Here is a 15,378-nt window from a genome sequence, read left to right on the forward strand (position 1 = left end):
GTAGCCTATAGAGACTAACAAGCAACGCTAAGCAGCTTTCGTAGTCTATGGATGTTGCTATATTAAGGGTGGCACATGCGCGTTCCTGACTTAAGAAGCAATTGTTTCTACTATACGACCTAAAATAAATAACTTATTAATTTGAGCTATCGTTTTGTTTCGTCCTCTTGACCGTGGCGAGCTGTGATTGGTCAATTTCATTATACTTGACATTATAATTCATATTATAGTTGAGTTCGGAGCCCATACATGAAATACATTAATTAAAGTTTGGTATACCTACGAAATCTTAATTCGAGTAGAAAAATGTATTATTTGTATGGTGCAAGCACCGAAGCAAGTCAAGGTGAGTTTACAGTTGTTAACAAAAACGGCCGTAGAATAGGCTAGATGACAAATTTTCATTTATGGTATCAATCAATCAGGTTTGTTTTTAGGATCAAATGTCTATATGGGACCCATTGCATTAAAGCAATACAAAAGTCAGAAATGATAGTCAAAGTCCGACAGTCGTACTTCACTCGCGAAACGCTCCTAACAAAACGATAAGTGAACGTGACGTCAAGATCACTGAGAGTCCATCTTGAAGTATGAACAAAATAAGAAAATTGCGTTTTTGTCGGTGAAATATTGCATTTATGTATTATTACAGTTGATATACACTCTTTTTTTGGATAATATGTGAGGAATCGAATGGTATCCTCACTTATTTCGTTATTGGAATTTAAAAAAAAACTTAAATTTTGAAATTTTCAGGTGTTGTATTTTTGTGTTATTTCCATATATTTTTTTTAATATCCACAATATTGTGATAAATTGTTTGCTATCTATTTTACTAGATTTTGTTAAAATTCAACATGTGTCATCATCCCTATATTCACGGTAAGGGTCCAGAAAGTATCTACTCACTGAGCTCCTCAGGTTCTCCATAGTAACCGGCGGTGCAGAACTCGCAGCGAGGACCGCCGTAGCCGGGCTTGCACTGACAGGAGATCAGTTCAGCGTTGTCGCTCAGATCACAGCTCAGAGCGAAGCTGGAAGAAAGTATATTATTAAAAACTAGTAACATGGGCAGTAACAGTTGCCGTATATAATAGTTGAACTGGGTATTTGAGTAATTTTGAAAATAGTGGTTTTAGCAAGTTTTAGTTCAAATCTTCGAGCAACAAGGAAGGGAGGCGGCATTCGCACTATTTTCCCCTCTGCGTAGGTACAAGATCAACTAATCTAGCGCGGGTAATAAAACTAGTTGCGCTCGGATTTTAAACTAGACCGAGTCCGATACATAAGTCAATTCCAGCGCACCTCTACCGCCTCTACGAAGCAATGTCCAACCGGATTAACGCTAACCTCGCCTTACCCAACGTTTTCAATAAGGAACACATTCAGTTATTAATATTTTCCTAAAAATCTTATGATAAGGTGTCCCTAATTGAGAACAATGCTTAATTATTTTTAACAAGCAAATACGTCTGCGAGCGATACTCCAAATTAAAGAATAAGGGAATGAATGGAAAGATTTACGAGGTTCTGGTAGGCTTCCGTAGCTCAATCGGATAAGAGAAACGCACGGATTGCGGAGTTCAAGGTTCAAGTCCTGCCGGATGCGTAACTTTTTCCATTTTTCCCTTGGAACCTGCTTGGAACATTAATTAAGATTTTGGCTTGAGAGAGATACAAGTAAGGTCTTAAACGCTCACTTGTTAGACGGATACGGCAAGGGGCAGGCACAGATCTCGCAGTCCTCACGGGTAGCGTCTCCATAGTATCCGGGCACACACATCTCGCAATGGTCGCCCATCGTGTTGCCACCACAGTCCTGAGAAAATTATCAAAAGAATGCGTTAAATTGAATTTGAAGGTAGGTAATTATTGTTACCAATGATTGTAACGCTGCGTCTTACGTAAGCGAACAACTCGCGAACGCGACGCGGCGCGGCGCGGCGGGCCCAAGGCGTTCGCGTTCGCAACGAGATCGCCCACGTAGGACACTTCTATAGGTATCAAAGAATTGATTCACCCCGCGCCGCATCGCTTCGCTTCGCGTTTGCGTGTTTTTTTTTTTTTTTTTTTAATTTATTTATTTCAAAAAATATACTTATGTTTAGGTATACAAAAGTTTCGCCAAACTGTAAACAGTTTGTTGGCGAATAGTGCGCTCTCAATTATTTTTATAAGTACTTTAGGCGTTATACCTACAGAGTACAGCACAAACTGTTATGTAACTTATGTAGTACTATTCTAAGTTTAACTTAACTCTAAATTTGTTACCATGCAAATATATCCATAATTCAACATGACCGGTTTGTAACACTACGGTCAGCATGCGTACCTACTTCACCTCACGACAACATTGACCCTGAGCCTTATTATTATGATGTTACGTTTTATTATTGTACTAGGCCGTTCTCGTGAGGTGAAATATTCACACAAGGTTAATGCAATATTGCAATAATACAAATGAACACTAATAAATCTATACATATATACTATGGATTTATATTATCTAAAAATATTGATTTTAATCTTCTTTTAAACATCTGTTTACTCTTACATTGATCGATTGAACTGTTTAGTTGGTTAAGAATCTTAGGTATTAAGTATTTACGAGTTCTTTGGCCGTAATAATTATTAGTATTATATTGTACATATTTTCGTTTTGTGCTTACCCTAAAATTACGTAATGGTTTTCTACATATTTTAAAACTGTCAAGCCCATAGTTTTCTACACATAATAAGTATTCAACTTTTTCATGAACTGGTAATATTTTTAACTTTTTATACAATAACGTGTAGTTTTGTTTGCAATTAAGTTTAGTGTTTTTATCAACTAATATATTTTTAATTATTCTAATTTGGATGTTACATATTTTATCTAGGTAAGTTTTAAAAGTTCGCCCATATGCGTTTAAACCATAACAAATTATTGACTCGGCTAACGAATGATATAAGGTGTGCAATATTTTCCTGTTTACAATATTATTTAAGCTAAACAATTTTGCCATTACTGCTCGAAGTTTAATGCATACTATATCTATGTGGACGCCCCAGTTGAACTTGGTATCTATAGTTAGACCTAAATATTTATACTTATCTACGAATTCAATACTAGAACATTTACAGTCGACTTGGTTCTTATGTAAGCAATATATGTTGTTCGCCTACGTAGTAGTCGCTTTCGTAAAAACTAGTGTCTACGTCAACTCTTGGGATTAGTTGTCAAGCGGATCCCAGGCTCCCATGAGCCGTGGCAAAATGCCGGGATAACGCGAGGAAGAAGACTCTTTGCAGAGTGTCGTGGTCAACTACTGACAACAGACTCAGATGTGGCTTGCCGTACGTATTATCGCCATTTTCCGCGGTTGGAGGTAATTCTGGCAAATGCGTTCAGGGGTCCTTCCATGGCATATTTGATTTGGTCAGTTCATCGTATACGTGGCCTATTACGCTAAAAAATTACTACAAGGAATTTATTTTCTAGCGCTTACCAAGCAAACACCAGTGTTAACATCGCATTCCTGCGAATGGCCATTGCACTCACAGGGCACACAGTACCCCGCATGCGGGCCTGAACTCAGCCTATAATGCCCCGAGGCACACTGCTCACACGATGTCCCCTTGTAGCCTGGGGGGCATTGGCACTGTTCCACAGAGAACGCGCGGTCGGTTATAGGGGAGTAGGGATCGGGTTGGACTGCGACGTCTAGAGTCACGTTGATTAGCCTGGGGAAAAATGGGCTTAGTTTAAAATTTTGTCGATATTGCGCACATAGAAATAAAATATAAAGAGTCTAGAAAAAAGCTACGACCATCAACTTTAAAAAAAAGCTACATAAACTATACAAAGAAAATACTGAAACTTACTCATCGTAGAAAAATCTTCTCTTATCTGTAAGACTCGGTCAAGTCAACTCAAATATTTAATTGAATTTCATGTGTACAGAAGATCTTAGGATAAGCACAGTATTAACATGAACCCTACGAAGGTAAATACTTGAAATCACAAGCTATGCACTTAAAATACATATGTAAAATAGGTATCAATAGCAGGTGATAATTAATAATAACTAGCTCTAGACATCATGTCTATACAAATTATACTTAGTCATGTTTAAAAAAATTCATGTATTTTACTTTCCCCATATTCGAAATGAAAAGTAGTGTTTGACTCGGCTGCAAGGCATCATTTCTGCCTCGGAGTATTGGCGCTCTCACTGCTCGAGCGTCAAACTACCTCGGCAGAATGAGTACCGTAAAATGGGGTGAGTTGGGTGAAATTTGACTTTCAAACCTAGATAAAATTTTATTTTTACATGTGAAAACTGAATGGTGTATAATTATAATAAGTGGACGTTTGTATTTTATTTTGGGTAGTTCCATTTCATAACTTTGACGATAAAGAGGAAAACCCACCTCACCCCGTAGTGCCTCGTATTTGGGGTGAGAGGGTTTTTCATACAAAGGTGATTTTGGAAGATTGTTGGATTGTTTTTTTTTTATTATGAATATTACTATAGCTCCATTTTAAATTGGAATACATTATTTTTGTAGCAGTAGCCTTAAAAACCCACCTCACGCCCCTCTCAATCCTTCTCTCCCCATTCATAACCCATAGCTCACCGCGAAACCTACTCACCCCGTTTTACGGTACCTTGCATCCCGTGGTCGACAATCTACTATTGAAGAAACTCAAGTTCTTTCTAGAAAAGGCCTTGTCTTTATACCTTCGTTTTTAAATACGTACTGCTTATCACACAAACTAAAGCAAAATACAATAATAAAAAGTTTTTGTAAAAAAAACATTTTTGGTACAAGCTTTTATCGCTGACTGTAGGTACTTTTCTTACGACAGACAACTAATACTCATCGAGACAATTCAATAAACCCCTAACACAATTAGGTTGCGTTGTTTCATCACAGAGTTCCTTCGGCCACCTCCTGTCTCCATCATCAGATCAGTTCGATGGTACCATAATATTGCATCGTCATCCAATTTATCCACGCATGCAAAATTTCAGCTCAATCGGACACCGGGAAGTGGACCAAATTTAACTTGCAAGATTTGATTACAGACAGACAGACAGATAGACAACGTTCAGGTGAAAGTAAATAAAAGCTTGTAAAAAGCAATAATTTACCTGGTAGTAACGGACTCGTCTTCAAACGTAGCCCTGATGTATATGGCAGTGACATTAACCAGGGTATTCATGAACTGGTCCCTGGTGACAGCCGTGTTGTCGAGGTTAGTGAACGACTCTTCTGTCAGAGGCACGCTGTGGATCCAGTTGGTTTGTGGTGCTGGTGTTTCTGTGAATTGAAATAACTTTTTGGCAAAAATTTCATTTTTGGTACAAGCTTTTATCGCCGACTGTACTTTTCTTTCCACAGGCAACTAATACTCATCGAGACAATTCTAAAATATTGCATTGTCATCCGATTTATACATGCATGCAAAATTTCAACTCAATCGGAAACCGGGAAGTGGATCAAATTTAACTTGCAAGATTTGATTACAGACCGACAGACAGACAACGGGACGGGTGAAACTAAATAAAAGCTTTTAAAATAAAAAAAGTATGAAATGCAACATAATAAAACGTTTATTGACTGGCAAGGATCACCCATGAAGGAAAAATAATAACTTTAAAAACACAATTACACTGAAATAAACAATATGCCTCAATAATAACTAAATTGCAAATATGTCACAAGTACATCATACATCGTACATCTTTATTTCCGATTCTCATCTCCACCTACAGACAGCCAATATCGGAGAAATGGGCTGTCCGGGTCCCAAAATCAAAGGCAATTACTAGTTCAATCTAAAACACGTTATCTAAAATTATATGTGCCGAAGTCTAATCAAAGGTCCCACGTTGTCGCTTACCATTAGGACGAGATTTGCTTGTATCTTTATACGAATAACCGGTCAAGGCGTCCTTATGGCAAGCGACAAAGTATATACGGCGTTTTGCCGGCCGCGGACTAACATACACACACAACTATAAGTTAATGTTGTCTAATCCAGTTTCCTTAAAGTTCGTTTCTTTTAGCATTAGAAAGAACTTGAAAGAAGGTAAGCGATCTTGACATGTCTTTTAATTAAAAAACGCTTTTTAAAAATCAGTAACTATTACTTATGAAAGCAGAAGAATATAAATGATCGTATTAGATTCATAATTGTTACATATTTGCCGTAACATATTTTTAAAATGTGTTTTTCAATTAAAAGACACATCAAGATTGTTTACCATAATTCTAATGCTAAAAAAAAACGAATTAGAGGTATGTTCCTTAGAGTCAAGGCAAGTCAAGGTCAAGTGGGTAAGCTCTCTCAAGCTCAATGTGTTTGTAGACATGTTTCCAGCAGAATATTATGATTATGAGCTAATCTAATTTTAGTTACGATAGCATGATCAAAATTGTATAGGTCATAATTGACCTATATTGATTGATTGATTGGTCTTGTAATACTAACAATTTTATGGACCTATGCAGTCTGAAATAAATATAGGTATTGAATTGAATTGAATAATTCCAGGCACAGAAAACAAATCTAGGCCTATCACAGTGTTGAAGTAAGTCAATGTACATTCAATCAAATAGATAGTTACGGCCAAAGTGGCCAAATATATTTTAACACACCGTGGTTACCATAGTAATAAGGATGTGCTTGCCCGTCAATATCTATTTGATGTACAGCCGCCATCAGATATATAGGAACGGCCAAGATGCTAAAAATATCTGAACACGCACTCTAACGCCTTAACAAAAGAGGCGTGTTCAGATATTTGTGAGCACCTCGGCCGCTCCGATATATCTGACGGCGACTGTACTTTATATATTTAGATTTCATATTAAACTAAGAACCTGACAGACTTGTCAAGCTGGTAACCAACAGCGTAAAAGCACGAATACCATAAGAATCCTCTAGACGGAGTTTAGAGCAATTATTTCATGAAACCGATGCTGCCAAAAATACGGGGGTGCGGGGGACGAGGTGAGCGAGGTCCCGTGCCGTGATTGGTCCGTTCAAAGACACGGACGTCACACAAAGACACTTTCGACTCCAAAATTGAGTAAGACTACCGTATTTGTCGCAGAGGGGGTAGAGCTACTATGCTCAGTCTGGAGGATGTCTTGTCTGTGATGAATACTTACCGATACTGTTGTGGTAAATGTAGCCATTTGGTCCACCAATGATCACATCGGCAGCAAGAATAGCTTTCCCAGTATCTCGAGATACGTAGAAGATGGAGTATGTGAGGTTACCGCCGTAAGATGTCAGCCGTTTGCCTGAGAACGAAATATAACTTGAAGAACTAACTTTATTGTGAAATATTTATGCTATACCCAAGTACCCAAGTAACAGTAGATATATGCCAAACAGAAAGATAAACTAAATATAGATAAACTAGATAAAATACTGGAACCATTTTCAACTTGTGGTGTAGTGTAATATATAATTAGTACGTAAGCATTGCATATAAAAGCACGTATCTTGCCCAATTAGAGCAGAATAAATCATAATTTTCATCGAAGCTGTTGTTTGATTAACGCCGTCCGTACATGGCGACCCTGCCTTTTAAGGCAGCGGTATCGTACAAACTGTTGTCTCTTCAACAACCTGAGGGATGGATCAAAAGAAGAAATACATAATATATTATGTACTTACCAATAAAGTGTTCAGGTGCAGCAAAGTACACCAGTTTCTGGTGATCCTTATCAATAGCCAGCTCCACGCCTATGATGGTATCATTAACTTGACTGGGCGGTGCAGTGTGCGGGTAGACGGATATGGTGCGGTTGGTTTCGACGTTAACCAGGTGCCAGCCAGTCATGCCTTCAAGCTGGAAGAATAGTTTAGATTATAGATTTTATAAACATTACCTTGGATGTTATTGAATAATCACATACATCGATGACAATGAAAAAAAAATAGACTGGAAAACCTTTTCTAAAGTACAGTATAGATAATAGTACTAGATAGGAATCGAACCGAATTCTCACTGAGACTAGGAACTAGGAAGATCACGAATGTAACATGTTGTCTTTCTCACTCGCTAACCTGTGTCAATGACTACAAGGAGCCGTTGTGAGCCAAACACGCCCGAAAAATTGAGTGATGTAAGTTGAGTGAGGTTTGGTAAGCTATCACCTTTTTAGCCCCTAACGGGGTGAAAAGGGAGTGGAATTTTGTATGGGGAATCAATTACCGCTGAACCCATTTAGTTGAAATTTGGTATGTAGACAGTTATGGGGAAGGATATAAAACCCCATATTCAACCCCAAAATTACCCCGTAAAGGTGAAAAGGGGGTAGAAAAGGGCGTTAGGGGGGAAAAGGGGTAGAAGTTTGTATGAGGAATCAGTAAAAAGCAGATTGTACAAAAGATTAGCAGCAGCAGCAGCCTAGCAGTTTTAATCTTCTGTCAAAAGATGGCAGTAATAAATGTACTGTAGCTGTAGCTATATAATTTACCATGACAGTAACTCTCTTTTTAAAATTATCTTTGGTTAATAATAATAAAGCAAAATGAATAGTGAATACATTTTTCACCTTACGCCCATGTGGCGCTAGCGAAACGGCCAAGCCACATATTTTGACTAAAGGGGCCCACTGATTAACAGTCCGCCGGACGGTATCAGCCTGTCAGTTAGAACAAAATTTTGACAGTTCCGAACAACTGACAGGCCGATACCGTCCGGCGGACTGTTAATCAGTGGGCCCCTTTAGGTGTAGAGTTTGTGAAGTAGGACTTATAGAGTTAGAAGCTTGGCTCTAAAAGAGATCTGATAACTTTTTGACAGTGCAAGCCTTATGGTTTCGTCTTGGCAACATTTTACATGATCTTTTTTTCTCATACTGTTTGTCTTGCCCTGAGCAAAATAAACTATGTTCGTCTTACCCCACCTTTCCCTAGCACTGGCTCAATCATACCACGAGTCAAGTTCATGCTGCTAAGGTGAAAAATTGTATGTATGTGCCACATGAGTGATTTTCTTATAGAATCAGATCAGGTATCCTCAGAACAGAATATCTTTCCTGTTTCCGCAAATACTGCCCTAATGCGCAAAAGTGTGTTCTGCTTAGCTAGTAAGATTTATAACAAATTGCCTGTCCCATTCAGAATATTACCCATAAATCAGTTTAAGCACGAACTATTTACATTTTTAATTGATAATTGTTTTTACACTATTTCTGAATTTTTGCTGTATAATTTTATTGCTTCTGATTTGATAAGACTTTAATATTAATAATAACTAGGTATTTATATAGATATGTAAATTTATTTCGCATGTTAGTATGTAAGGTTAATAATTCAAGTTTTTGTACGCCATCGGGCAGGGTATAGTGCTACAAATATTTATTTACCGCCACTGTAATCAGTTTGACATATACTCACAAATAAAAACACTGACTTTAACTTTGACTCTGACTTTGAATCTTGCGAAAAATAAATGACAAATGTATACATCATTTTTTGCTTACCTTAACCCAAGTGAGATATGAGCTGGAACACCTAGTTGTCCTCCCAAAGCAGTAACATTTGGTGCATCCGTCAGGGTTGCTGGCCTGCAGGTTGAAATACTCCTCTTGGCAGACGTCACAAGCCTGCGGAAGGAGTTAAGGAATCAGTCTCGATACTCTCGATATATTGAAATTGTAACTTGTATAACGAGTAGACCCCGTTATCAGTGGTGAAATTTTATTGAAATGCAAAGGGTTGGCACTCACTCCCCCACCGTGCGGGTAAAATTCCGCAAGCTATTGGGTAAAATTACGCATCTGGAGTAATTGATCGCATCAAGAAAATTTCAATGGAATTTGTCAGTAAAATAAAGTTTAACGAATATTTATGAAATTGTCTACAGTAGTGACCCTGCCTGTGAAGCCGATCGATGGTCCTGCAGGGTTCGAATCCCAGTAAGGGCATTTATTTGTGTGATGACACAGATATTTGTTCCTGAGTCATGGTTGTTTTCTATGTATTTAAGTATATATATCGTTGTCTGAGTACCCACAACACAAGCCTTCTTGAGCTTACTGTGGGACTTAAGTAGACAATCTGTGTAAGAATGTCCTATATTATTTATTATTTATTAATGACACCGTGCGTAACAAGAATTAGACCGGGATTTATAGGCCCGTGAAATCAAAAGAGAACCCGAAATAGCGTTGACAGCTTTGGTGTGTACTTTTTCGAAACTTAGATACTGGTAAAGTGTAAAGAAGCCGAAGTCCAAAGAATGTATAACCTAATACATAATTTATGTATTGATTCAGCTTTCAGTGACGGCCACGACATTACGCGACTGACGACGGCGGCAGCGATAACCATAGGTGGAAGCGAAAGTTCTGATCGCTGTGTCTCGCTTCAACCGATGGCTATCCCTGCCTCCGTCGCAATGTCGTGGCCGAGCCGTTAGAGGTTTAGATAAATTGTCGTAGGTACCTGTGATCGCACGTATTTCTTGCAGTAGCACTGCGCCGTGTCCTGGTCGCACACGTCGTCCGTGGTGCCGTCCGTATTACACGAGCACTGAACGCAGTCGGGGAACGCGTAGTGGCCGGGCACGCAGCGATCACACACGCGGCCTACCACGTTCTCTTTACATCTGAGGAGTTAGGAGTAATATTAGTATTGTCAAGCTCCAAGTTATTGTCATTGTCAAGTTAAAACTCCATGCTTTTAATTTTAATGAGCAGGCCAGGGCATAAAATAAAAATTTCAAACATAAGTAAAGAGGAAAAATATGCAAAAAATCACGCGAGATTCGAACTCGTGACCTGGGAAACCAGTCCTGCCATTTTGAACCAAGTGAACTACCAAAGTTTATATGACTGCTTGACTTGAGTCGCTTAACTTCAAACTTGGGTAAATATTGTCAGACTATGCAATTTTGGTATTTAAGAAAAGGTAATATGGTAGATATTTGCTGAGAGGGTTGAATTGATTTACCCGAGTTTAAAGTTAAACGACACACCTGTACCGTTACCATCAGTTTGTCACTGACATAAACGCCGTCGAGAACGTAATTTACTTTCTATACATCTCGCTCGCACTCGCATATTAGTGCAAACGGGATGTATAGAAAGTAAATTACGTTCTCGACGGCGTTTATTTATGTCAGTGACAAACTGATGGTAACCGTTCTGAGCTTTTTTGTTTACTGTGACGACTAATCTACGATCAAAGTTGCTAAGTTGATCTACTGATCTGTCGGTGGAAAAGTGATAGCTGCCGTTGTTTTATCTAACTGGGTGACTGTCGCTCACTGGGTTACTACGTTTCAATGTAGGGGAGCCGGGGGCTTAATGTAACAGGGGTAAATCAAAAACATTTTAATTTTTTTTTGCTGAATGACTTTCTTATAACTCGAGGAATAACGTAAACACCGCCATTGCCCCGCCAGACATCGAAGCGAGTGGATGTGCATACGAGCTCTATTTCCACCAGGTATTGAAAAAATATTACGGGGTAAGTTGTAACAACTCCCAGTTTTTCAAAAAGTGTCTGGTGTAAAAGATGCGTAAACATTTAAAATTATTTTGTAATCGGAATTAGTGCTTAGATAAATACTTTACAAACCCTCTTACTCAGAATCATAAAATTATACATATTTTAGACAATACAGGCCTTTTTCCTAAAACTGTTACAACAAGCCCCCCGATCCCCTACTCCAAGGCCTACTGAAGAATTGCTGAAAGTCATAGCTACTCGTAATTATAACTACCAAAAGCAAGTGAGTTATTGTAAGTGTATCATCATCATCATCAGTAAACTTACTGGCAATTCCCGCTCTGCTTGTCACACTCCAGATTCCCTTCGACAACGCCAAGCGGGTTGCAGCTGCAGTCGTCACAGCCGCGGTACTCATCGAAGTTGAACGTCAGAGGTTTACACTCATTGCAGTTCTCACCGATCACGTTGCGAGGGCAGATGCATTGACCTGAAAATACGTGTGGTTTAGTCTACTAATAGCATACCTATTAATGTTTAGGCAATTTAAAAGCATTTTTCGATTAAAAGACACGCCAAAATCGCGTAGTTTTTTTTTAATGCTAAAAAAACTCAGTGCTCAGTGCCTCTCAATCAAAGCCTCTTGATCAAGGCCAACTGAGGAGCGCTTATGGGTGTGAGAGGAACTTTCGGGGGAGGTGTAAATGTCCACTTTCCGTGTTTAGCAGTAACAGTTTGGTTAACTGCGACATAAACGCATTTTGCTTGTGTCAGCGCAACCTAAAGTGTATATATAGGCAGGCATTTAGAGAATATACGTTCTTATACTATCACACATAAGGTGTTTGACTTCTACTCCCATCACAACATAACAATACCTCTCTTGTTATTTGATGGCGATCCTGCCAGCATCGCCATGAGATATAAGATGCTTCTTAGGAGGTTGCGGAGCGTAGGACGGGCAGAATCGGGGTATTGAGTAGTGTAAATGATAACTACCAGAGTGGATTAAGTAGTGAACACGTTTATTTGTAAAGCGTCCTATTTTATACAAGTAGATTGTCGCTGATACAAGCAAAATGCGTTTATATCGCAGTAAACCAAACTGTTACTGCTAAACACGGAAAGTGGACATCTGCCACATTACAGGTGCTCGCTAGCTGATGGGGGTGCACGGAGCGGGCTGAACCGGACGCGTGCGGCGGAATTTACATACAATGGCACCCGTGCACGTGCACCCGATCCGTGCACCCGCGCCATCTAGCGGGCGCCCTACGAGGTGCTAGCCTTCGAAAAGGTCGACATTTAACGATATTTAATATGCATCTATGAAATATAAGAATGCAACCAGAACATGAAACTTGGTCAAACGAATTTATCCAGCGCTCAAAATGTCATTGACTTTGCGAAAAATTATTTTACGCGGATCAGATAAAAGTAATGTACAAATTGTACGAAACTTTAAGGCGTAGCGGAATGATGCATTTTAAACACGAGACGTTTTGCGATAGAGAAAAGGTGACATCGGGTCTCTATGTGCCCTAATTTTTCCATAGAAATCTATGCTAGGGACCACCAGTTAGCGGGATGGTTTCCATCCGGTTCTTATCTTACCATTATCATCACAAATGGCAGCCTGAGAGCAATGGCAAGGCCTGCAGTTGGGGAATCCATAGTAGCCGGTCTTACAAGCTTCGCAGGTTCGACCTGAAATAATAAAAATATTGAATATCAGAGTCCTGATACAAGTCCTAGCCCACTGGTCGACAAGGCTTGCATTGTGAAAATGGTTCACAATATCACCATACCATACACTCACTAACGATGAAATGTAACCACCTCGCATATTTGGCTTCTTCGCTAAATATATATTACTCGCTTTTGCCCGCGACTTCGTCAGCGTGGAATTATTAATTTAGTAGCTATAGTAGTATACCCTATAATGGACACGGAACCAGTAATGGGACAAAAAAACACAATTCCTCTAAAATAAGTATATAAAAGTAGTTTATAAACACTGGATATATTTTTATCATAAATAAGAGTCCTAGAGCTGATTATGTTTGAATTTTTATTAAATTCGGTTATTTTTTAAGAAATGTGCGTCATCCCAAAAGTTGTCGTGCCACTGAAAAAAAATATCACTAAAAATTCTTAACAACTTCGCTAAGAGAGGTGAGTTAATTTATTAAATTTTAATTAATTAATACTTGATGAAAACTAGAATGTGTTTTGTTAATTGCATTTACCATGAGATAAGGTATACAACACACTATGTTGTGACTCCACAGATGTAATAAAATAAATTAATTAAAAATTAAAAAACACGACTGCGAAAAAGCGAACTGAAAAGACAAAAATAATTTATTGTTGTGTTAGTTACCCAGTCACATGATTGATATTTTTCATTGACTGTACCTGTGTATTTTATTTCAATTGCAGTCGGGGACCTTGATGTATTGACATTTTCCCATTTAAAAGGTCCCCGACTGCAATCGAAATAAAATACACAGGTACAGTCAATGAAAAATATCAATCATGTGACTGGGTAACTAACACAACTATAAATTATTTTTGTCTTTTCAGTTCGCTTTTTCGCAGTCGTGTTTTTTAATTTTTAATTAATTTATTTTATTTTATACTTTTTAGATTTTTTAAACCAACCATATGTTTTATGATTTGCACCTGGCTTTGGACCGCGTGCAGCGCGTCACATACGTCGGGCTACGCCCGACTCCTTTAGTATGAGGGCGCCTCCAGCACCCAGATTTGGTAAGCGTACAACGTGTCACGTACGTCGACTCTTTTAGTATGAGGGCGCCGAAGGCGCCTGGCTTTGGAACGAGTGCAGCGCGCCACGTACGTCGGGGTACACCCAACGCTTTAAGTATGAGGGCGCCGAAGGCACCCGGGTTTGGTAAGCGTTCAGCGCGCCACGTACGTCGCGCTACGCCCGACGCTTTAGTATGAGGGCGCCAAAGGCGCCCAGCTTTGGTAAGCGTACAACGTGTCACGTACGTAGGGCTACGCCCGACACTTTTAGTATGAGAAGGTCGAAGGCGCCTGGCTTTGGACCGCGCGCAGCGCGCCACGTACGTCGGGCTATGCCCGACGCTTTGAGTATGAGAACGCCGAAGGCGCCTGGTTTTGGTAAGCGTGCAGCGTGTCTCGTACGTCGGGCTGCGCCCGACTCTTTTAGTATGAGAAGGTCGAAGGCGCCTGGCTTTGGAACGCGTACAGCGCGCCACGTACGTCGCTTTAAGTGTGAGGGCGCCGAAGGCGCCCGGGTTCGGTAAGCGTACAACGCGCCACGTACGTCGCGCTACGCCCGACGCTTTAGTATGAGGGCGCCAAAGGCGCCCAGCTTTAGTAAGCGTACAACGTGTCACGTACGTAGGGCTACGCCCGACATTTTTAGTATGAGAAGGTCGAAGGCGCCTGGCTTTGGACCGCGCGCAGCGCGCCACGTACGTCGGGCTATGCCCGACGCTTTGAGTATGAGGGCGCCAAAGGCGCCCAGCTTTAGTAAGCGTACAACGTGTCACGTACGTAGGGCTACGCCCGACACTTTTAGTATGAGAAGGTCGAAGGCGCCTGGCTTTGGACCGCGCGTAGCGCGCCACGTACGTCGGGCTATGCCCGACGCTTTGAGTATGAGAACGCTGAAGGCGCCCGGCTTTGGCAAGCGTACAGCGTGTCACGTACGTCGGGCTACGCCCGACACTTTTAGTATGAGAAGGTCGAAGGCGCCTGGCTTTGGACCGCGCGCAGCGCGCCACGTACGTCGGGCTACCTACGCCCGACTCTATTAGTATGCGAGCGCCCGGTTTTGGAACGCGTACAGCGCGCCACGTACGTCGGGCTACGCCCGACGCTTTGAGTATGAGGACGCAGAAAGGCGCCCGGCTTTG

At 40.2% G+C, this 15,378-nt stretch overlaps 1 protein-coding gene across 1 annotated transcript in view; it reads right to left on the reverse strand.

Moving 5' to 3' along the window:
* The window catches only part of LOC134804019 (laminin subunit alpha), a 98,614-nt gene that overhangs the window by 41,285 nt on the left and 41,951 nt on the right, over window positions 1-15,378 (reverse strand). The window contains exons 27-36 of the mRNA XM_063776873.1: window positions 13,082-13,174; window positions 11,795-11,957; window positions 10,460-10,622; window positions 9,496-9,618; window positions 7,679-7,853; window positions 7,165-7,299; window positions 5,139-5,307; window positions 3,489-3,723; window positions 1,701-1,819; window positions 910-1,034 (exon numbers count right to left, since the gene is read on the reverse strand). Of these exons, the coding sequence (XP_063632943.1) occupies window positions 910-1,034; window positions 1,701-1,819; window positions 3,489-3,723; window positions 5,139-5,307; window positions 7,165-7,299; window positions 7,679-7,853; window positions 9,496-9,618; window positions 10,460-10,622; window positions 11,795-11,957; window positions 13,082-13,174 (1,500 nt within the window). The remainder of the gene's footprint in view (window positions 1-909; window positions 1,035-1,700; window positions 1,820-3,488; window positions 3,724-5,138; window positions 5,308-7,164; window positions 7,300-7,678; window positions 7,854-9,495; window positions 9,619-10,459; window positions 10,623-11,794; window positions 11,958-13,081; window positions 13,175-15,378) is intronic.

The sequence above is a fragment of the Cydia splendana genome, chromosome Z (assembly GCF_910591565.1).
Source record: "Cydia splendana chromosome Z, ilCydSple1.2, whole genome shotgun sequence".
NCBI lineage: Eukaryota > Metazoa > Arthropoda > Insecta > Lepidoptera > Tortricidae > Cydia > Cydia splendana.